This window comes from Cajanus cajan, chromosome 2 (assembly GCF_000230855.2).
Source record: "Cajanus cajan strain Asha chromosome 2, NIPB_CcT2T_4, whole genome shotgun sequence".
Lineage (NCBI taxonomy): Eukaryota > Viridiplantae > Streptophyta > Magnoliopsida > Fabales > Fabaceae > Cajanus > Cajanus cajan.
The window spans coordinates 1,932,228-1,956,306 of record NC_138518.1 but is presented as its reverse complement, the minus strand read 5'-3'; the positions used below and the strand labels follow the sequence as shown (position 1 = coordinate 1,956,306).

The 24,079-nt window shown below is 29.2% G+C and overlaps 2 protein-coding genes across 2 annotated transcripts; both read left to right on the top strand.

Moving 5' to 3' along the window:
- On the top strand, positions 1-1,618 carry LOC145954090 (ERBB-3 BINDING PROTEIN 1). Its single transcript, XM_083067794.1, has 5 exons — positions 1-122; positions 216-359; positions 452-587; positions 752-901; positions 1,025-1,618. Exons 3-5 carry the CDS (start codon positions 553-555, stop codon positions 1,212-1,214), a joined length of 375 nt encoding a protein of 124 aa, XP_082923920.1. The 5' UTR covers positions 1-122; positions 216-359; positions 452-552; the 3' UTR covers positions 1,215-1,618.
- Positions 1,619-13,157: 11,539 nt separating this feature from the next.
- Positions 13,158-16,282, top strand: LOC109788798 (2-methylene-furan-3-one reductase). Its single transcript, XM_020347625.3, has 4 exons — positions 13,158-13,433; positions 14,301-14,624; positions 15,160-15,319; positions 15,810-16,282. The coding sequence occupies exons 1-4, from the start codon at positions 13,206-13,208 to the stop codon at positions 16,076-16,078; spliced, it is 981 nt and encodes a 326-aa protein (XP_020203214.2). The 5' UTR covers positions 13,158-13,205; the 3' UTR covers positions 16,079-16,282.
- Positions 16,283-24,079: the final 7,797 nt, after the last annotated feature.

The following is a 24,079-nucleotide window of genomic DNA, read 5'->3' as shown; positions in this document are numbered from 1 at the left end:
GGCTACAGACCCAATTAGAAATAAAGAGTGGGCTATTTGATTTGAAACTTACTGCCCTAGATCAACTCTGTAAGACTATATTGGTTAATGATACTGTCAAGGTTCTGGAGGGTCCATCTAAGGTCTGTTATCTCTGAATGAGCAGGTTTTTCTTTGTGGTATATTTGGAATCTTCATGCTTCACATGATATCTTATCTATTATGTCATTTTGCAGGGTAAACAAGGAATTGTCAAGCACATTTATAGAGGGATTGTCTTTTTATATGATGGAAATGAGGAAGAACATGGAGGTTATTTCACTTGTAAATCTAATGTGTGTGAGAAGGTCAAGCTTGCTGTTGGTGATTGTAGTGGAAAGGTTTGAAATCCTTTATAATATCCTGCTCTGTTATAAACTGTTTGACGACTTCAGTTGATTTTTTGATGTTTTTCATTCTGCTCCATGGCCAGGATAGTGAACCGGGTCCTTTAATCTTCGAAGACCAACCATCATCACCAAGATCTCCCCTGTCACCCAAAAAACCATGGCAAGCAAGAGAAAATAATCGTGAATGTCTGTAAACATACACGATTCCTATATTAGAGAGTAAGGTTTTATTATTTATATATGAAGGAGCATTATTTGTGAATTGTGATACTTTTTTAACATACATGTTCATATATGCATACGGAATTGCTGTTTTGTTTATTTATTTATTTTTAATATTTTTGGATTATAGCTTATAGAGTTTGTTTTATGTGTGTGTACAGACAAACTGGAAATGTGTACAAGAACGTGAAGAGGAAGATTGAGAGAGGTGTTACTTTCCCAACTTGCTTATCTGTAAACAATGTGGTCTGCCATTTCTCTCCACTAGCCAGTGACGAGACAGTGTTGGAAGAAGGTGATATATTGAAAATGTAAGATTTTTTAGCATGGTTTTTTTTTCTCAGTAGGAATTTTGTTATGAGTGATGGGGGAATGAAATTTGTGTTTTTCGCTATTACTAGGAAGTTGATGGTAGTTTCTTTGGTTGTTTATAGTGATTTGGCTTGTCATATAGATGGTTTCATCGCGGCTGTGGCTCACACTCATGTTCTTCAGGAAGGTCCTGTCACAGGAAGGGCAACTGATGTTATTGCTACTGCAAATACTGCTGCTGAGGTGGCCTTGAGGCTTGTTAGGCCGGGAAAAAAGGTAATCAATTTTAAGAATTTTTTCCCCTGTATTTGAATTTTTGTATGATTTGATTTGGAACATGTTGCCTCTATTAATTGTATGTTTGGTAGATAGGTATAAGGTCATCACTATATAAGCAATCTAGCTTAGTAAAATTAGGTTGCTTCATGTGTATTGTTTGAAGGGGTTTCTTTGCCTAAATGTGTGTCTTGTGGATTTTGATCTCTAAATGATGAAAAGTATCATGGCTATGGATATACTCCAATGAAGCTTTATTGTCATAGTTACACTGATAGAGGTCATTCATTATTTTTCATGTGTTGTCTTGCCGATTAAGCACATCATTAATCTTGGGAACTCCTCTTGATGTCTGTATTGTTCTTTTATCTTCATTTTAAATGATATCATGCATTTTCATAAAAAAGACTTGATATTTTTGTTTTGATTGAAATTGTTTCAATAATAGGCTCTGGTAATCGATTACAAGAAATGGGTAATCGATTACCAGAGAACCTTTTAATAAGTAAATTTCGAACATATGATTTTCATTGTCTGGTAATCGATTACATGTATAGGTAATCGATTACCAGACTCTTAAAACAATAGTTTCCTCAAATTTAGTCATCAAACAGTTAGCGAGGGATTCATCCCAGTTAGTGACGGATAAAATCCGTCGCAAATTGTGACGGAATTCTAGTGTCGCAAATTGTGACGGATTCTAGTCAATTATAGGCATCAGAGTTTGTGACGGATTCGTTCATCACAATTTGTGAGGGATTTTGTGTCATCACAATTTGTGACGGACTCACATACCTCTCAATCCCTCTCAAGTTGCGAGGGATTTAATCCCTCTCAAATTGCGAGAGATTTAATCCCTCACAAATTGCGAGGGATTTAATCCCTCACAAATTGCGACGGATTTTTATTAATTTCTAAACATTTATTGTTAGAAATTAGTGACGTAAATTATATTGTTTGTGATGCCTTAATTCCGTCACTAATTGTGACGGAGAAAATAATCCGTCACTAAATATTTTGTGACGCCAAATTTTGTGACGGAATCATTTCCGTCACAAATTCCGTCACTAATTTATTTGTGACGGATTTTATGAAGATTAGTGACGGATTTGTTCCCTCTCTAATTTTAATTTTTCTAGTAGTGTTTTTAATCTCTAACGCTCTCATTTTCTAAAGTCTCCAATAAGGTAAATTTCGTTGTCGTTTTTATTTTCATTTTCTTCTTCTCATTTTCTTCTTGTGTCTCTTTTCGTTTTCTCATGCTTTTCTCGTCTCTATTTTCGTTGTAGGTTCAGTTTGGGTAAATTTTGAACCTAGAACGGCCCGTTCTCCTTAGAGAACAGGCCATTCTGCAAGGAGAACGGGTCGTTCTCCCTGAAGAACGGGTCGTTCTCCCTGAAGAACGGGTCATTCTGAAAGGAGAACAGGTCGTTCTCCCTGGAGAATGGGTCGTTCTGAAAGGAGAACGCCCTGTACTAAAGTTAACTTTTTTGGCCTTTTGAACAGATTGGAACGGCCCTTTCTAATTTTGGAACGGCCCGTTCCAGTTTAATATTTTTTCGTGGCCAGACTTTTAAGATCGGTTATAAAACAACCGATCTTAAAAGTTAACTTTTAAAATCGGTTGTTTAACCGATTTTAAAAGTCTAACTTTTAAAATCGGCTCTTTCAAAATCGGTTACGGAACCAATTTTAAAACTTAAAAATAACTGATTTTTAAAGTCTTTTTTCCACTAGTGATCGTGAAGGTAATCAAAATGTTCATATTTTAGTATATTTTGAAATGTATGTATTACGTTAATTTTATTTTTATAAGAATGAAGTATCAATTCATCTTTGATTAATATAAAATTTTGTATATGTGATTTAAGTGTAAAGAATTTTCAATTTAATGGTTGGATTTACAAAATTCTAATTTAATATAAAGTTATTGAGCAGTGTAATAGTAAAAGTAATTATACCAGTGTTATTATAACCCTCCTCATATATATATATATATATATATATATAATTTTATTGACCTTTTTTAATATATGATTGTCAATTTTCATAAAAAATTCTTACCTTTTCGACAAATATAAATTTGTCGGTAATATTCCATCAGTAATATAACTTTTCTTACGATTTTTTTTTCTATCAAAAATATAAATTTTTCAACAGATAAATTTGTCATAATTTAAAAAAAAATATTTAACATGTATTCTTTAATTCTGCATAACTCTTGCATATAAAAATTTCATAAATAAAATTTAATATTTTGAGAGGGATCAATAATTCACCACAAATTTCCTCATAAAAAATTTTAAGCTATTTGTGATAGAATTTGTGACAAAATATAAATGTTAACAAAAATTCCGTCACAAAATCCGTCACTGACTTATTTATGATAGTATTGTGACGCATTTTTGTGAGGGAATATTTATAGAGGAACTTAATCCGTCACAAAAGCCGTCACTAATTTTATATTTTTATTCAGTGACAAAAATTGTGACGGATTTTTTAGAGACAAAATTTAGTCTGTCACAAAATCCTTCACTAATTTTATTTTTTTATTCAGTGACGAAAATTGTGACGGATCTTGTAGAGACAAAATTTAATCCGTCACAAAATTCGTCACTAATTTTATTTTTTTTATTCAGTGACGAAAATTGTGACGAATCTTTTAGAGACAAAATTTAATCCATCACAAACTTTAATAAATGGTAGTCCGTCACAAAAATTAAAATTCCCTAACAAAATCCGTCACTATTAGTGATGATATTTTGTCCGTCACAAACATTCGTAACAAATATTAGTTTTTCTAATAGTGAGATATCAATCCACAACACAACTTGGTTACTCGAATGTTGTCACTTAAACAAAGAAGTCTAGTATTACTGTTAGTGTAGAATAGTTAGGTATGGACATATCATGACATAAGCTAGCTTAACTAAGTCTCAGATGGGATTAGTTTATCGACTACCCTCTAAATACTACACTCTTCCAATACTCAATTGGGAACTAAGTTTATAACTTCGTACTTTACTTAGTTGGTCACTTGTAATCAGTATAGTTTGATTTAACTCCCTATATATACTGTGATCGCTTTATATATTTGTGCCTTGATCTTGTTCACACGCGGTATCAACTAAGTCCTAAAGGAGATTCAACACAACTATCCACTTTAAGGGTCAACTTTTCAAGAAGATTTTTTCAACAAATTGGACTCTATATGCAACTTTTAAAACTTCTCCTCTAGTCCTAGGTTGGTCATCACAACTCAAAACATCATGCCTAAATGCCTAAAGCATTCTCAACACACTACAAGAAAATAGTAAAATCGCGACCCAGAGATTGCGACGGTTATACTATAACCGTCTCCGCTTCAACATTACGACAGTTTACATGGCAGTTCCCATTAACTTTCGTTAAATTGTTAAATATTGAGGCAGTTTAGTAGAGTTGTCGCAATGTATAAAGAATGAGCCACAAAACGAAAAGCTTCAATTTTGTTAGCCCCTGTTTCACTGAAATGCTCCATTTTCACAAAACCCTCCTCCTTCGTTGAGACCGTAGCCCACCTCGCCGCACTGCGCACATTGTTGACTACGCTCCTCTACAGCACAAGAGTTATTGCGCTCCTCTACAGCACAAAACCCTGGTACATATCTTTTTTCTCTTTTTACCCCAAATTGCTAGCATTTATGTCTCGACTCAAAAACTCCCAAACACGAGAGTCTTTCATAACTGGCCAAACCAAAAATCAGTTTATTTATGTTACAATGCGAGAGGGAGCGAGAAATACACCTTACATTTCATGGTTAGGGTTGCCTTGTTTTCTGATATCAATGTTTAGGGTTTCAATTTACCTTGATTCCCCATGGTGTGAACTATTCTCAAGTCTTCGTAGTGTTCCTTTGTGATGGTTAGTGAATAACAATCTATGTTTTTACGTGTATGATTGAACAATTTGAGCTTTTTCCTTTCATGTGATGTAAATTTCTGTTGACCCATAAATTAAACGGTGCAAAAGTGTATAACTACCTGTTAATCAGCACCAGACAGACATGCATATGACAGCCAAAACGGTGAGTTCAATGAATATATATAAATATTCCAATAGAATATAGACCACAGGCCCACTTTTGTAATAGAATAAAAATATGTTTTAAAGTAGAGTAATACTAATGAGAATATATTTTAGTTTTTAAGAAGATCATTTTCTCATTTTAAATTAAAAAATAGCTCTACATCGAGTGTTGGGTTTGCTTGTTTCCCCATGTGAATTGTTCTGCCTATTTCATGATTGTAGTTTTACAAAGGAGCATCTTAATTTTCTTAGTACTAAACTCATTGATGATTAAAATCTTATTTTCTATTTATTCAACGATGTTAGGTCCTAGCTGTTCAGGAGAATAGTGGACAATTTCAGGGAATTGGAGTCTACAAATTCCCTACTGGAGTTGTTGAGCAGGTAGATGTGTTCAATATCTTTGTTATAAAGAAATAAGGATCTATACTACGTGCATATAATCTACTTGTTCAATTTATGTAGGAAGAGGATATTTGTGTAGTAGCAGTAAGAGAGGTCAAAGAAGAAACAGGGGTAAGTAATCTCATTGCTTTACCAATTAAATATAGATTATTCCTGAAATTAATTATATGATCACGTGTCAGTAAAGTTTACTGTTGTTATAAGCATAATTATTTTGGGTTCTCTCAATTTTTAGGTTGATTCAAAATTTCTGGAGTTATTAGCATTTAGGTAGCATGTTTATATGAATATATTTCAATTCATGTACTAAATGTGATGTTCTAATGATTTAGGTAGCTAGCATTTAGATATTAGCATTTAGGTAGCATGTTTATATGAATATATATTCCACGTATCTTCCACATATCTTTTAAAATGTTATGTGCTTATGGATAGTAATAAACTAAAAATATCATAATTTTTGTTACTCTTTCCACTGTGAAGGTATCATTTAAAAGCTTGCTCTGCCCATTAAAGTTTTCTCAGACAAAAAATATGTACCATCAATTTGAATTGTTTTCTTTTATAATCCATGTTAGATTAAAAATCATTCATGTATATTTACTTAAACTATATAATGTTAGTGTTAGTAGTAGTTAATTCATGACATAGTATCAAAGATTTTATGACCATGTACTATCAATAGTGTTAACCACCAAAATTATCCTGAACGTGCAAGAACCATATACCCATTTTTTAAACTAGTTTGAATCTCATTCATTAATTAAGGTTTAATTCCATTTTAATATTTATTGGCTGCTTTCGGGATGGTGTTGGGGATCCAAAATGTTATGCTCAAATAGGGAAGATATCTAATGAGTAAACTATTGACTGTTTGGAAATTTTTAATGTATTTTGTGCCTCAAACACTGGTAATGTAATTAATTTTATGCATGCTAATTGAGTAAGAGTCTAATTTTCATCATTGTTACTTTACCAACACTAACACACAAACAACACAAATGTCACACACATGTTGAATATCATAGTTCATTAATCAGTTATAAGCATTAATTAGTTATGAAAATAGTCCAATTTGTTTTGGATTCTACTTTTGATTGATAAGGAATGTGTCTCGCTTGCATTAGTAGTTGGTGATTATTAATTGATATTAGCTATTATATATGCTTTCAATAGGACTTGATTATATAGTTTATTACATAAGAGTGTATTAATAATTTTTTCATTTTTTATTTTAATTCATTAATTAATTATTTATGTGGATTAATTAGTTTGCATAAAATTACGAATATATTTTTTTTATTGATTACTTATCACGGGTATATATATAGACATACTTCATATGTTAAGTTCTTAATGTGATAAATTTTTGTTTTTTAAAGGTCAAGAGATCTTAGTTACGTGAAAGGCGATTTGCCTTATACCTTCATGATTAATCTCTCATACTACATAAATTACACATACATACATATACACACACACACACACATATATATATATATATATATATATATATATATATATATATATATGGACCTAGTAACTGTTTCAATTTTATGATTTCCTAATAGATTCTCTTTATTTAGTTATTCGTTTAAATTTGAGATTTTCTACTTATGAAATTAATCTTTGACTTTTAACTTGTAGTTTTGTTATTTAAACATTAAAAAAATGACTACGTATAATAATATTGTATATTAGTATCTTTGTTTTTTTGATTTTTTTATTACACGTATCTCCAAAAAATTAAAAAGAAATAACTTTTTAATTATCTTATTTTGATGCTCAGGAACACATTTTGTTGGATGTATATATTTATACAATTAAGCAAGTCTCTCGAAAATTGGCTCAACCGATTTGATTATTTTATTTGTCATCCTATATTTACCGTTGAAATGATTTTGTAAATTTAATTTTGAAGTGATGTAATTTAGTTTAAATTATTGAGATGAAATATAATTACAAGGAAATATATATCTCTAGATATCAAAGTTATTTGATGCTTAATTAGTGTCTAATATTGATGACTTGAGAGTTAGGCAATGATATAAACATAAAATTGGAGAATATATAAATATTATTAGTTAACATGTAAATATTTATAAATGTTATAATATCATTTTTTTTTCATCTCTAACTTGACTTTTTAAATTTGTGTTGTTAGGATCATTTTCTTCACGTGCCTTGTTGGATATTTTGAAGGAAGTTGCAAGTAATTGTTCATCTAACAACGGTATGCAAATAATTATCACTTGACTTGGAATCACCTGGAAATGGAAAGCCTTCCTCTGAAGGGATTCATATTCCTGAAGGCCATGACTTAGATTCACCTAGCACTGTTTAGTTTATTTTTTGTTTTTAATTTATGCACTCTAATTAAGAAATTTAAATACATACTTCTGTGTTTTCTTTGAATTTGTTTAATGTTGTATGAGAAGCATAATTTAATACTCTATATGTTTATGAATTTTATTTTATTTTATTTTATTATTAGCTTATGTTATTTATTTTTGTTTAGTTATATTACAGTTTAAATAAAAATAATAGTTAGACAAGTATTATAACAAAAAATATATAAAATGATTATTGTATATATTATTGTAATAATTCTTAAATTGTAATTTAATTAATGTTTAATTGTATTGTAATATATATATATAATATTAATATAAGTATGCATTAACCTCTATTAAATTGTGATACAAAATATTTATAAAATAAAATAAATAACGATTGATGTATTTTTAAAAAGTGATATGAAATTTATTTAAAAATATAAATTAATTTTTAGAAAATAATTGCAACAGTTAAAGAATAAATTAATTTTAAAAAATTATATGAAATTTATTTTTAAAAAATAAATATTAAATATCACGTCATCTAAATAACTGTCGCAATGTTAATACAGAGACAATTTGTGTGACAGTTAAGTGAGGGGTCGCAATGTTAATGTAGAGGTAGTTCGTGCGACGAGTATATCAAGGGTCGTAATATTAATTTAGAGGCATTTCGTGCGATAGGTAAAAAAAGGGTCGTAATATTAATGTAGAGGCAGTTCGTGCGACGAGTACATCAAGGGTCGTAATATTAATTTCGAGGCATTTCGTGCGACAGTTGATGAAAGGGTCGCAATTCAAATTTTGCGACGGTTTGTGCAACGGTTTTAATAACCGTCACAAAATTGCCTGGTGACGGACAACTCTGCGACGGTTCCCAAAGCTTCGCAATGTTGTCTTTGCGGCAGTTATAACCGTCGCAATGTAGGCCATATAACCGTCGCAAAATCGTCATTTTCTTGTAGTGACATTTATCATCTAAACAACACAACATTGTTATGCTTATAGCTATTTCAACATAACAACTACACAACCTATACAATTCATCTCAACTTTCAACTACCAACTCACAACGCAATCAACACATACAATATCATCCATACAACTTATTCATCCTTACTTAGTAATAATGGCATGAGTAGCTCATTATGATTTAGAGCTCTATCATATGGATGTTAAGACTGTGTTTCTAAATGATGATATTGAAGAAATGATTTATATGATGCAACTAGAAAACTTTGTGACGTCTGGTGACTCAAAGTCTGTGATATGCAAACTAAAGAAATCTATCTATGGTCTCAAATAAGCTTCCCAACAATAATATCACAAGTTCCATCAAGTTATTACCTCATATAGTTTTGAGGCAAATATAGTTGATGATTATGTTTATCATAAGTTCAGTGGGCATAAATATATATTCTTGGTGTTGTATGTCAATGATATATTACTTGCTAACAGTGATATAGGCTTATTGCATAGAATCAAGAGATTTTTGACAAAGAATTTTGAAATAAAAGATCTTGGTGAAGCTTCCTTTGTATTAGGTATTAAGATACTAAGAGATCATTCTCATGATGGTATCCTAAGGTTATCACAAGAGAACTATATTGATAAAGTTTTGGATAGATTCAGCATGAAAGATAGTAAACCAAGAGATACCTCTATAGCTAAGGGAGACAAATTTAGCCTTAAACAGTACCCCAATAATGACCTTGAAAGAAATGAGATGCAAAAGATTCCCTATGCTTTTTTGGAAGTCTAATTTATACTCAAGTTTGTACTCATCCCGATATAGCATTTGTAGTGGGAGTTTTGAGCATATACTTAAGTAATACTAGGATGCAACATTGGAAGGCAGTAAAGCATGTAATATGCTATTTGAAGAGAAAAAAAGGATATGTGCTCACTTATCAAAAGTTTGACAGTTTAGAGATTATTGGGTACTCTAATTCTGATTTTGTTAGATGTCAAGACAGCAAACACTCCACATCTGGATACATCTTTATGATGGCTAGAGGAACTATCTCTTAGAAGTCTGTTAATTAGACTATCATAGCTTCTTAACCATGGTTGTAAATTTCATTGCTTGTTTTGAGACATCAAACCATGGGATATGGTTGCAAAATTTTATTAATAATTTGCGTGCGATTGATGGCATTGAAAAGCCATTGAAAATTTATTGTGATAATAATTCTGCAGTTCTTTATTTCAATAACAATAGGAGTACAACCAAAGTCAAAATTCATTAATGTAAAGTTTTTGGTTATTAAGAAAAAAGTTCAAAATAAGAAAATTTTTATAAAATATATAAGGACTAATTTTATGCTAGCTGATCCACTTACCAAGGGTTTGGTGTCTAAAGTCTTTCATGAGCACACTACTCATATAGGTGTAATTCCTTATAGTACCTTAATTTAGTAGGAGTCTCATTTATGTTTTATGTCTTCTTTATTTTTTTTATTTTTTTTAGATATTTTTATTATTTGAATTTTCTGCAGAAATAAAGTTAATGTTCATAATTCTATTTTGAGCTTGTTTTGTGCAATATATATGTTGTGGTTTGATTTAATTTCTATAAAGAATAATTTTTGGACCAGTAGGAAATATACATGACTAAGATCACATTACATGTAATTTCGATGTCACTTATCCATATTTGATCTATGTCATTGAGTACATACAATTGTGGTGATCATTGTGGTTTAGTCACATTGGGTTATGATGAAAGCTATAGTGACTCCCTATTGTTGTATGAGATGGACCAAATTGTTTAAGGGGAGTCTAAAAGTAAATAGCATACGGTTGAGCGCTAAAAAATTTTATGATATAAATGCTTAGACAAATATGAAGCCCAAGTGGAAGATTGTTAGGAATTTTGTTTCTAATAATTAATGTGGGTTATATATATATACTATTTGTAATATTTATATTAACTATTTACATTTAGTCGGACTCAATAAAAGTTATCTAATTTTAATAAGCCTTTAGATTGTCAATAGTAAAACTAATATGAGCTCAAATAAGTGAAATTCAGATTTGGTCTGTTAAAGAATAATGAGAATCCTAACAGGTTAAAAATCATAAGGGTGGACATGATCTCCAATATGTCAGAAACATACGTCTCTCTATCTCTCCATCACAAGAGGAACATCAGGTCTCACTGAAAAATCTAGTAATTTGACTGAAAAAGATTATTGTACCAAAAGACTATTCTTTTACAACATTTAGTCCACGTCAACATGGATACATATATATTTTAGAACTCAAAAAATCTTGATAATCTGATGCAATATTTTTCTTTTGTCTATAATTTGATAATTGTTAAAGAAATTTCCTACAAAAATAATTATTATTTTATCCTATGTTTATCTTATCTTTAAGAATAACCGGGTTCTAACAAGTTATGAAGTTGGAATTCAGAAAAGACGCACCGTCAAGAAGACACCTCATGCATGACATGCGTATCATAAATAGTATTTTGATAGTATAAATAAATAGTATTTTGATAGAATTTATTCAATGACAAGTTGATCTATTCACCTCAATATTATTTGAGTACGAGATGAATAATTCAATTAAACCTATAAAAAAATAAAAAGAAAACAATAAAGTTGAATGCGAAGAAGACAAATCGTCAAGGAAACATTTACATCATGCGTGACGTGCAGAAAGAAGCATACAGTGAGTGGGGACATTGTCTTTGGCTTTCTTTTGAGAATGAAAAAATGATGATATTTTTCTGCATGCAGTCATTTTAAGTATTTCGATTTAACATTCAGTAATTAATTTGTATTTTAAAGTGTTTCTTTTGATTTTACTGATATTTATAAAAAAAATATTCCACAATTATTAGTTATAACAATTAGATTTTTTTTCCTCAAGAGTTAAATTTAATTGTTTTGACTAGTGTAATTTTTGTTAAACTTTAATTTATCTTGTATTTTTTCAATGATAAATTAAAAAGATATTTAATTTTTAATGTGAAAAAACGCTCATTACATTGAATGAGATTATAATACATATATTAAAACATTTATTATTATTATTATTATTATTATAAAAAATAATATTAATTGGGTTAAGCTGCTAAAAACAAGTAATTTCTCAATTCCTCTTAACATTGTAGCTTCCAATCTTTTTTCATAGTAAAATATTAGTCGTGAGTGGTGACTCCATTTTATTAAAAATATTTTTACGCCGTCTACGATTATGTCACGCATGAAGTCATTTATTATATAAATAATGTAATAAAGTTGAAGTGGGTTTAGCTAGTAATTATTATCATAACAAATTTAGGGTAGGTAAGATGATAGTTACTTTAAAGACTATGGTATCCCTTTTGTCCGGCTGCTATGTGTGTGGAATTTATATATATATATATATATAAGCATAGTAATCTAACCCGCTCTCATAGGTACCTGCTCGAACCCGTCCCGATTTGGATGGAGAAAAATCTGTGTTTATTGAGTTTGGGTTTTCTCCGATTGATAAAATCGGGGGCGAGGGCAGGGATGTTAATACTCACCCCGCCCCCGCCCCCATACCTGCCCTCGCCCCCCGCCCCGCTTAATAATATAATTAAAAAATTATTTATATATATATATAAACTAAAATTATAAATATTTAAATGTAAAAATTTATATTATTTTACTTTTCTTTTGTTTTTTTTTTTAAATTGTTCATATTTATTTAAAAGAAAAAAAGAAGAAAAAAAATAAGAGCGGAGGCGGGGGCGGGGCGGGGAAACCCGAACCCCGCCGGAGGCGGGGATAGGGACCTAAATTTTATCCCTGACGGGTATCGGGAGCGAGGGCAGGAACGGTTTAAATTTACGGGAGCGGAGGCGGGGAACGTAAAACCCACCCACACCCCGCTCCGTTGCCATGCCTATATATATATATATATAAAGAAGGTTATAATTACATCGGTATAACTTTTATTAAATATTATACCGCTCAATAATCTTACATAAATGTGAATTTTGTAAATTCAACCGTTAGATATTATAAAAAATGTAAATAAAAAAAAAATTAATATTATATTAAAAATAATAATATTTATTTTTAAAACACGACACTCGTTATAAAATAGAATAAATAACTGTTTTAGGGACTAAACATGGATTTTCCATCAAATTAGAGTCTATAAATATTCTCGTGATGAGTATTAACCGATCAAAGTCGTATTTACATTGTCTGTGAGAAATATAAATTCCCCATGGCCATAGATGGTTCAAGAACTGATCCTATTGTTCCAACTCACACAAAAGCTTGGTACTACTCTGAACATGGTAGACCAAATGATATTCTCAGGTTAGATCCTAATTGGCTCATACCCCAACTCAAAGACGACCAACTCCTCATCAAGGTCATTGCTGCATCCCTTAATCCCGTTGATTACAAGAGGATGCATGGAGACTTCAAGGACACTGACCCTTATCTACCTGTATGTATACATATATACACTTATTCTCTTCCTTAATTAATTTATCAAGACTGTTTCTTAATTTTTAATAGAAAAATATTTTTTATTCATTAACCGGTGCTTGAATTGAAGATGCCTCAATAATTATTTATCATTTATTTTTCCTTCATCGCCCTTTTGCTTATTTTAACCATTCAATAGGAAAATGACAATATAAACCTTCTTCCTTCTTATATTTTCTTTTCAAGTTTTAACACCCAAATAAGTTGTATTAGAACCATATTTCACGGCCAAGGTTAAACCAATTGAAATACTATAATTAGTTTAGTGTAGTGAGGGATTCAAATAATATATACAAGATTTTAAATTTAAATTTTATTATTGTAATTGTAAAAAAGAAATATTAATACATAGTTTATTGATTCCATTGACTAGAATAGTATTAAATCATTAAATATTTTTAATATTTTACACTATATTAAATATTAAACCAATATAAAACTATTACAATATTACTTAAGTAAAACTTTAAATTTAACATAAAAGAAGCTAATACTGCTGAAAAATTATTTTCATACACTTTCAATCTATCTTATTAACTTTATCTTTCTTCTTTAAGTCCATTATTGCTCTACCACAATATTTTATAGCATATACATAAGTTAACTTGTAAAAAGTCTCTATAGTAGTTCATCCAAAAAAAATTGTTTTTTAATATATATATATATATATATATATATATATAAAAGCTAGTTTTAATTTATAAATAAATTTATTTTAATTTATATATCTTTCAATTTTTTTCATATAAACATATTTGAAAAAGTTTATCTTCAACAAGCTTAATCTTGATCTAACTCTATTCTCTTGCTTTTATGGTGTGAGAAGACTGTGCCAGGTTATGATGTTGCTGGCATAGTAGTGAAAGTTGGAAGAGAAGTAAAGAAATTTAAGGTTGGGGATGAAGTGTATGGTGATATCAACGAGGCAGGGTTGGAGAACATTAAGATTCTTGGCACTTTGTCAGAGTATACTATTGCAGAAGAGAAACTATTGGCTCATAAACCATCCAATCTAAGCTTCATTGAAGCTGCTAGCATTCCTTTGGCACTTCAAACTGCTAACGAAGGTTTTGAGCATGCTCACTTTTCTGCTGGCCAATCTATCCTTGTTTTGGGTGGAGCTGGTGGAGTTGGAAACTATGTTATTCAGGTACATATATATACTAAAGGATTGTTGCAATTAATACATCTACAGACAATAATTTATACAATTTGTGCAGATTATTTTGTGAATATATTACTCTTTATTACATTATTTATTATATTTCAAGTTTCTCTTTCTCTATCTTAATTGTACAAATTGTTATATAAATTGTTGTGTGAGTATCTTAATTGTACACTGTCTTGTAAGATAATAATTAGAAAGAGAAAGCAAAACATATGATGTAAGAGTAGTGTAAAAAAATTAAATATCAAAAAAATATATTTTAATTTGTATTAAGAGTCACCTTCTCATTTTTTGGAAAGTTATACAGTGGTCATCATATGTGTTTGATATCTTCATGACTATATCCTTATTAAGTGCCTTAAAAGGTATAGAATTTTCTTTGACAAATTTTCTCTTCCTGCAAGAAAGAGGACACATGCACCTTCTTTTTTCTTTTCTTGTTCTTCTTTTCTCTTTTTTTGGCATATATATGATGGAGAGAACCTAGTAATTACTGCTATGTCTATGTTTGGTGCAGCTTGCCAAACAAGTTTATAAAGCATCTAAGATAGCAGCAACTGCTAGCACCGGGAAGCTCAAACTTTTAAGGGAGTTGGGAGTTGACTTGCCTATTGATTACACAAAGGAAAACTTTGAAGATCTTCCACAAAAATATGATCTAGTGTATGATGCAGTAGGTCAGACCTATGAACCTATATCTCTGCATTTGATTTTAGATTACTTTGCATAAATTTATTTAATTATAAGTATTTTTTTAAAAATTATAAACTAAAACTAACTTATACATAAATATAAATTAAAAACATTTTTCAGATAACTTAATATAGAAGACTTTCTACATCTGATCTAATGTATAAATTAATTTTAGAATTGAAAGAATATTTTTTTAATTTTAAGAAATGATAGTAACATTTTCTTATTAATATTTTTTTTTATTATTGATTGAAAATTATAATTTTGACTGTTCATATCATAAAATTAGAAGAATGATTCGTTAAATAAGATACTAGATCTACAAAATTTGTTATTTTTAATAAATTTCATGTAATGATAAAAATGTTAAAAAGAGAGTGTTAGGTACCTTATGATACTAAAACTGAACATTAATTTGTTTCTCATGATACACAAAATATCGCATGTTTACCAAAAATTAACATTGATTTGTAGGGCAAACTGATAGAGCACTGAAGGCCATAAAGGAAGGTGGGAAAGTTGTGACAATAGCACCACATGCCCAACTTCCACAAGCTATTTTCTTCATCCTCACATCCAAGGGATCTACCTTAGACAACTTGAGACCTTACTTTGAGAGTGGTCAATTGAAGCCAATTCTCGATCCAAAGACTCCAGTACCATTTTCTAATGTCATTGAAGCCATTTCCTACTTAGAAACTTCAAGAGCCACAGGAAAAGTGGTCATTTATCCCATACCCTAACCATACTATTAACTCACATGATGATATAATGATATTTGATGATGAACCTTTTAACTAAAGTGTGTACTTTTATGATAAATAATTAAGGTCAATATGCTTCTTGTTTATGTAACAAAGCTGCTACCTTGCTGCTGAATATAAAGATTGGTAATGGACCATTAAGTATATGAATGGATCAACTGGTGTGTATTTGTTTCTGCATTATCAATAGTCTTAACTCTCAAATTTAAGTTATAGGTAGTTGTATTAAATATTCACATAGAAAAAGAACTTAATTATTTGTAATAGTCTTACTCGATTCGAATAAGATTGTCTATGATAGAGGATATCCATGTAGTTTATACCAAAATAAATAAATAAGATTGGTACCGGATGTATATATGATAATCTGAATCCATGATCTATTATATGTTCATGCTGTTGAAATTGTAGGTTGAAGTGGACAAGAACTCTTTTTCTCACAAAGTGTTCAATTCTCATTTGTCTTGAATTGTATCATCTCAATCTTTAGCAAAATAACTCCATCTCAAGGCCTGTTATAACGGAAGCCCAATTAAAACTATTCCAAGCAAAACAAATGGAAAAAGGACCAGAAATGACAGGCAGAACTGCAGAAGTTTCTAGGCCTAAGGGATTAAATGGACCTAGTTGGGCCATAAGGCCCATGACGTTGAAAAATGTAAGTTTTGGAAGGTTAAAAATTTTAACACTTCCGAAATTTAAGAGATAGAACTATGGGTGGCAAAACGGGTCAGCCCGCCCTATTTTGGCCTGTCCTGCCAATGGCCCGCCAAAAACGGGCCGGGCCGGCGGGCCAGCCCGCGTACCCAAAAAATAATTTACAAAAAAATGGAAAAAAAATATATATTTTATGTTCAAATAAGAAAAATAGAAAAAAAATTATAAAAAAAGGAATCATTAAAGCCACACTCCTCATAGCAGTGAATGAGTTGGAACTTGGAATCCTTCTTCAACAAAAGAGAAAGAGAATATATATTTCTACACCTACACGCACGCGCAATGCCTCCTTGTTCTGGACGAAGCCCAGCAGAAAGCGAAGGTGCTCTTCGGTGGCGAGAATGGAATTGATTTAGCATTTAGGGATTTGGCTGAAACGGACTCTACTAATCTCTTTACCTGTTGGGCCTGATTTTTTTTTTATATATATATATAAAGCCTATTATTTATACTAAAGCCCAATCACTAAATCATCTATGCGGGTTGGCAGGCTGGGACGGGCTAGCCCGCTATTTGGCCCGCCGGGTTGGCGGGCTTGGCGGGTTGGCGGGCTAAAATGATGGGCCCAGCCTGCCAAAAATTGGCAGGCCAGCGGGTCACGGCCCATTTTGCCATTCCTAGATAGAACGAGTGGGATACGAGAAAAAATTAGGTTTAAATATGTTTTTAATCCCTCAAATTTAACATAAATTTATTTTTGGTCTTTCAAATTTAAAATCGTTATTTTTAGTCCCTATAATTTTCAAAAATCTTATTTTAGTCCCTTTGATCACCAATAACATATCTAAAAGTAACAAATTAAGACGATTATACAATATTAATTGAATTTAATGTGATATTTTCACTAACATGGACACTAATAGGTAGATTTTATGTAATAATATTTGATTAATTTCTTAATAAAATTTGAATATAAAGACTAAAATAAGATTTTTTGAAATTACAGAGACTAAAAACATCAATTTTAAATTTGAGGGACCAAAAATAAATTTACCCTAAATTTGAAGGACTAAAAATATATTTAAGCCGAAAAAATAAATAAAACAAGGTTTGGTAATTTATTTTTTGAAAGAATTAAAATTTTGCATGCTTCTCGAATTTAGTTTTGGGAGTGTTGAAATTTTTTACGCTTTTGAAAGTAAGTTTCTACAAATATGGAAAAAAAAAATCTTTTTTGGTTACTCAAAATTTAATTTTTAGATGTAAGAAGACTAATAAAATTTAGATTCCAGAATTGTTCTTATATGCTTCTAGGAATTAAATCATAAAATTTCTATATAAAAAAATTGCACATTTCAAAATTTAATTTCTGAAATATTCGAACACGTGTATAGGAGTATTTAGAAAATAACCAAAATCACGGAGTGTATAGTTTTTGAAAAAAGATGCAAAAAGAGATCTCTTATGCAAAAAGAGATCCCGGGCGTGTGGTTCAACGATAGGGATTGATCACGTTTAAGTAAGGTCAGGAGTTCGAATCCTGCCTTTTATGTAATCGCGTTAAATCTTGAGACCAGTTACCTCACTTTTGAGGTGCCTTCAATGACGAACAAAAAAAAAAAAAGTTAATTGACAATAAAATATGAAGTTTAACGCTCCATAATGTCGACCTATATCATCCATCATTCATCGTTGAGTCGCATTCTTAATTAAATTGTTGATTTAAATAGCAAAATCACCTAATAAATTAATTGATTGTCATTACTTTTTTGTTGAACAAATCGAACCGTTGATTTTCTTATGACAAGTTTTGAAGTTTGACTGATTATCGTTGATGTCCCTATTTAATATCGCATTGATGCATTGTCAATACGTGAAATTAATTTTGGGACAGGTGATAATAACTAGCAATGATAAATACATGTGGTTGAATTTCTATATGCTCTGTCATCCGAATGCATTTATTCGAAATATCTTTACACTTGTCAATAATTTATAATGAAATATTGTAAAAAAATTTAAAAAAAAATTAAAATCAAGTAATATTTTATTATTATTTTAAAGTCGAATGATATATGGGTGATATCTGAAAATGATAAATACGGTGTTATATATTCATAATTTTTAAAAGAAATTATCTATAAAAAAATAAACTTCCATTATATTTTTTCCTTTTTTTTCTTTTATCAAACAACATTTATTTTCAATCTATTTTCTTACACTTTTTCACACTTTTCTTTCCTTTATTTCTCTACATTTTTTTTTCTCTCTTTCAAACACAAGCTACAACTCTTTTTGGTAAGTTCTCTAAAACACACTATTTTATATTAATAATATATATTAAATGTAAACACGTCTTAGTAGACATTTAAATCTAATTTGCTATATTGTTCAATCTCTTATCACTAAATCGATTCTAATGATTCTATATCTGTTTTGAATTAGACTGATCATTACTTCTAAATTTTTTCTTAAAAAACATTTATAAGAGTTAGCTCTTGGGCTCCTTCTGATTAACAACCTATCAAAATTCGTAACAATGGAACATTCTATAATATATATGATTTTAAAAAAGTAAATTAAGAGTTTAACCCAATCTTATAAAATCGGTTAAATTTAAATTATTTTTTACTTATATACATTATATTGTTCATATTATTAGTCAATATGAAATCTTAAAAAGCTAAATATATAAACTCATAACCCACTTTCTTAAAATATAAGATAAAGAAAGATATTATCAACTCTCTCTTTTGCAAATATTTTCTTTACTATTACTTGAAAATCAATAATTTTAATCAATTCTATCTCTATACTAATATAGACTCATTAAATAAGACACAAATTTAAAAAATTTATGATTTCAAATAAATTCTAGTCAATGATAAATAATTTTGAAACAAAATGTTAAAAATAATTAATGCCATTAACATTCCTCACGCAATAAGTATATATATATTTTTTCAACCGTATATAATACACTTTAAGTTTTGTGTCCCTAAAAAGAGAAATAATATATAAAGATATCTTACTCGTACTTTTTTTGAATAGAGCTTGATCAGTTTCTTTTACAAAAATTTACGTCCTATGTATAGTAGGTAAGGGTACCGTTGTTTGCTAGTGGAGTAGTGGTTATGGAGGAAACATCCCATTAAATAGAGAAGAAATTTTAGGTAAATATGCACAAAAAAAATAATGAAATTGTTCGTTGGTGTATCATTTTTAAGATTCCCTATCATGGAATTGGTGGATCGTACGTCTACTTCCCTATGAAAAATTATACATCACCAGAAATATATAAGACCATAGTGTCTGCTTCTTCATATATAACCTTGTTTTTATTTCTTTAAGATCACAACTCGTTAAGAAATAAAATACTATTGAATAAATAATAAAGAAAGCATCCCAAGATTCCTTTCAAGTATGGTGGTGTTTTCGCTGTCTTTATTTAACTTCAATTAACATTCATATATGTGTGCCCTAAACTCAATGGGGCCTAGGGGCCACTTTAAGTTCTTTGTTAATTAATAATTAGCGTGTGATCATTCTTATCTACTAATTAGTCCTAACCACTGAATCAGTGTGTGAATAAATATGTGTGTATGTGGGTGTGGAGAAAAAGATAAATATAAGGCTTTGTTTGTTTGTTTGTTGTTTTTAATAATAGATTTTATATATATAACATTTTGTTTGTTTCTTAAACATATTTAGAAGTGTTTGATCTTTAAATACATTTCTATTTGCTAAAAGTTTGTCTTTTTGAAGCACTTGAACCAAAAGAAGAAGATGGTAATGATGGGAAAACGTCTCTCATGTTGTTTTTTAAATTTCATTTTCATATTTAAAACGTGTTATGAAAATGATTTTGAATGAAAAAAATTGACTGTTAAATGGCATAGAACTATTTTATAAAACAATTTTTAAAACAAAAAGAAATGATATATAAGAGAATCAAACAAACCCTAATTTTATGTATTTTGCCCATGGGTCACAAAGTTTCTTGTTTCCCCAACAGTGCTAATGATTTTATTTGTCTAGATTTGGTTCCTTTGACTCTGCATGGAATCATTCCACCCCCTCCTAACTAATTAATTAACATGATGAAATAATAAATTGATTACTAGTGCCCTTTGATAATTGAGACATGCTATGTGTGGTTTGGAAAAAGATAAAAGGGAGCTTGTAGTTAACTGTAGTAAATAGTGAATTAGGTGGTTAATTACTCATTCATACGTACATTTTGGAGATGATCACTCAACTCCTATTTGAGTGTATGACTTGGACCTATGACTTCAATAATTAATGAGCATTGTGCAAAGCTTTTAATGAAGAGCTCTTTTTAGTTACTTTCATTTCTTATTTAGGATAAATTCTTCCTTAAGCATGGTATAGCACACATCATTTTTCAAACACTCAAATTGTTATCAAATACAGAGATATTTTTAAAATAAGTGCATTAATTTTTAAGTTTAGGATTTTTAAAATAAGTTTAAATGATATAATACAGGATTTTAAGTTTGAGTTTCATTGTCATCATTACAATTCTTATAATTAAAAAATTATATTTTGACTATCAATAAAAAAACATTTTTTTTATTTTTTTAAATATTTTTTTAAAACAAATCAACCCTTATATATTAAACACAAATCTCTATTTTTACTAAATATATTTTTAAGTACTTTTTTTATGAGAAGATCTTTAATTTTTTTTAACTTCTTATCTATAATGATGTTCTACAATTTAAATTATTTATTATTAATCTAAAATATAATTTATATGTTTAAAAATATTTATTTATAAATTTTTTAAGTATAATTTATATATTCAAACAATATTTATTTTTATATAAAATTTATTATAAATTTATTTATATATAATAAATATTATATATATATATATATATATATATATATATATATTACACATGCTAAAATAATAATCATCAATGACAAAGATTAACAATATAAGTTATTTATCATAAATTTAAAATATAATTTACATATTAAAAATTATTTATTATGAATTTTAATTAAATAGTTATAATATAATTTATATATTAGAATAAATATTTATTTTTTATATTTTATCAACTAAAATACTAATTATTATAAATTAGCAAAATTAAAAAAAAAACTAATTATAACTATAGTGTTAATGTACCATATATATTGGAGGAGTTTATTTCAGTTAATTGAGTAGGGTATGTAAGTTGTTGTAAATTTTTTTAAAAGTAAATTTATTTTTTATGGATAAAAATATCATATTTAAGTGTTGTATTATATATCTTTCTTCTTTTTTTTACTGGATTTAATCTTATATATATCTTAATTTATGTGGTTGATGTAAAACTTTTTCTTTCACAAAATCAGATCCATTCCGTGTTACAAATTTACGTACTTGTAAAGTTTAATCTCATTAAATTTTTTAAATGAAACAAACACATATACGTGTCGTGTCACATTAAAAAAAATATCTTCAAATCACATTGTCTAAGTCTACCTGTCAACAAGACAACAACAAAATCAATATCTCTTGACTAGCTCCATCGTTTTCCAAATTCTCCCAATAATTATTCTTTTTCATTTCTCATTTTCTTCATTTACATATTGATTAAGAATCATATTAAATAAATTCCTCTCAGTTTTAATCTCTAAAATTATAGGTATCACTGTATCAGTCATTTTCACATTACAATTTTCCTCATATTTACAGATTTTAATTTCCTAATATTCTCGGAAAATGTTTCAGTATTATTTATTTTTATTATTAAATTTAAATTATTATATATTCTAATGCAATCACATGAAACTTGGATAATATTTTTTTTTTTTTTATCGTATCTTACAATCTTGCTCTGTTCAAATTCGATCGAATACAAAAAAACAGAAAAAAGTCATATGGTGAGGGAATATGTAACTTTTGGGCAGTGGGCCCAGGCCCGGCCCACTCCGGCGGCTTGGTATGAGGGGTCCATCAGTTACCAGCCTCAATGCAGCTGGATGTGGTCCACGTGGACGCTCACATTCCTCCAAAACCAACCAATCATTGCGCTCACTTTTTCCACGTGGCGACTTTCTACTCGAACTTTCACCCCCTTACACGGAACCGCACGGTAACTTTACCATGTCCCGTTGTCTCGAGTCTTTTCGCGTCCAAAAGCCGTTAATCCTGCCACCCTATGCTTCTTACGTTTCAACCGCAACTCAGAAACGTAAATAAATAAATAAACCCAAAAATATTGTGTAACCCAAAACAAAAATGAAAAATATTATCCACTTGTTATTTTCTTTTATTTTTTTTATTTTTTTTTGTCATACAAATATTTAAAATAGTTGAAACACTTATCTATCAATAAGTCAATCAAACATATTTAAAAAAAAAAATAAGACTTTCCAGCACTTTCCATTATTGTTTGATTCAATTATAATGTTTTCAAGGGTGATGTGATGGCAGAGCCTTAAGTATTTTTTGTCTAATTTTTGTAATTATAATATTAGTATGAAAGATTCATCAATTTTATTGATGGTTAATTTTACTTGACTAATAACTTTTAAATTTGATTTTACTTAATGAAATCGAATTTATTATCACTTGTATGAACAATTTATTAATATTTTTATCTATATTGATATAAGGAATCCTTCAACTTTTTCTTATGTAAACTATCAAAAATTTAAATTAGTAAGTAGGTTCTTGAAATATCTGAAAATTTTTAAATACTTTTTAAAATTATTTTTTTTTTAATTTGATCATTATATTAAAAAAAAAATGTGTGGGATTAGTTTTAGTGGCTTGAAACCGACAAAAATGGATCATTTATGTACTTAAATATATTAAAAATATTTATCAAGTACTGTACCCAATTAAAAATAATAATTTAGAGACCTGTTTTAAATTAAATAGTTCAGAAACCAACATAATGGAATATTTATTGATCATTTAATATCATAATAAATATTTGGAATTTACAATACATTATCAATAAGATAGTTGACTTTGTTGTTCACAGTGCCCAACAATGTGACAGTAGATTTAGGATTAAGGAACAATGATTCCTATATTTTTCTTCATTTCTAATTTGGCTTCGGACGCTGCTAATTAAGCCTATTTCTTTTAATATAAGAAAAATCAATCAATAATTAATGCATGATTGAGAATTGATAATAGACAAAGCATGTATGTAGCTAGAACAGATATGTTTATATCTGGCAACAATCCTTAAATGATACTTTGAAAAATTATCAATTCTTTTATGAGAATTATAAAGCAGTTGAAGTTGAAGATGAAGGGAAAGAGTGGGAGAGAGGTCACCTTCTTGGTTT

Coding starts and splice junctions, on each gene's coding strand:
- LOC145954090 (XM_083067794.1), top strand. CDS start 553: ATGTCTGTAAACATACACGATTCCTATATTAGAGA. Junction 588..751: donor CACGATTCCTATATTAGAGA/GTAAGGTTTTAT, acceptor GTGTGTGTACAG/ACAAACTGGAAATGTGTACA. Junction 902..1,024: donor GAAGGTGATATATTGAAAAT/GTAAGATTTTTT, acceptor GGTTGTTTATAG/TGATTTGGCTTGTCATATAG.
- LOC109788798 (XM_020347625.3), top strand. CDS start 13,206: ATGGCCATAGATGGTTCAAGAACTGATCCTATTGTTCCAACTCACACA. Junction 14,625..15,159: donor TTGGAAACTATGTTATTCAG/GTACATATATAT, acceptor TGTTTGGTGCAG/CTTGCCAAACAAGTTTATAA. Junction 15,320..15,809: donor TCTAGTGTATGATGCAGTAG/GTCAGACCTATG, acceptor ATTGATTTGTAG/GGCAAACTGATAGAGCACTG.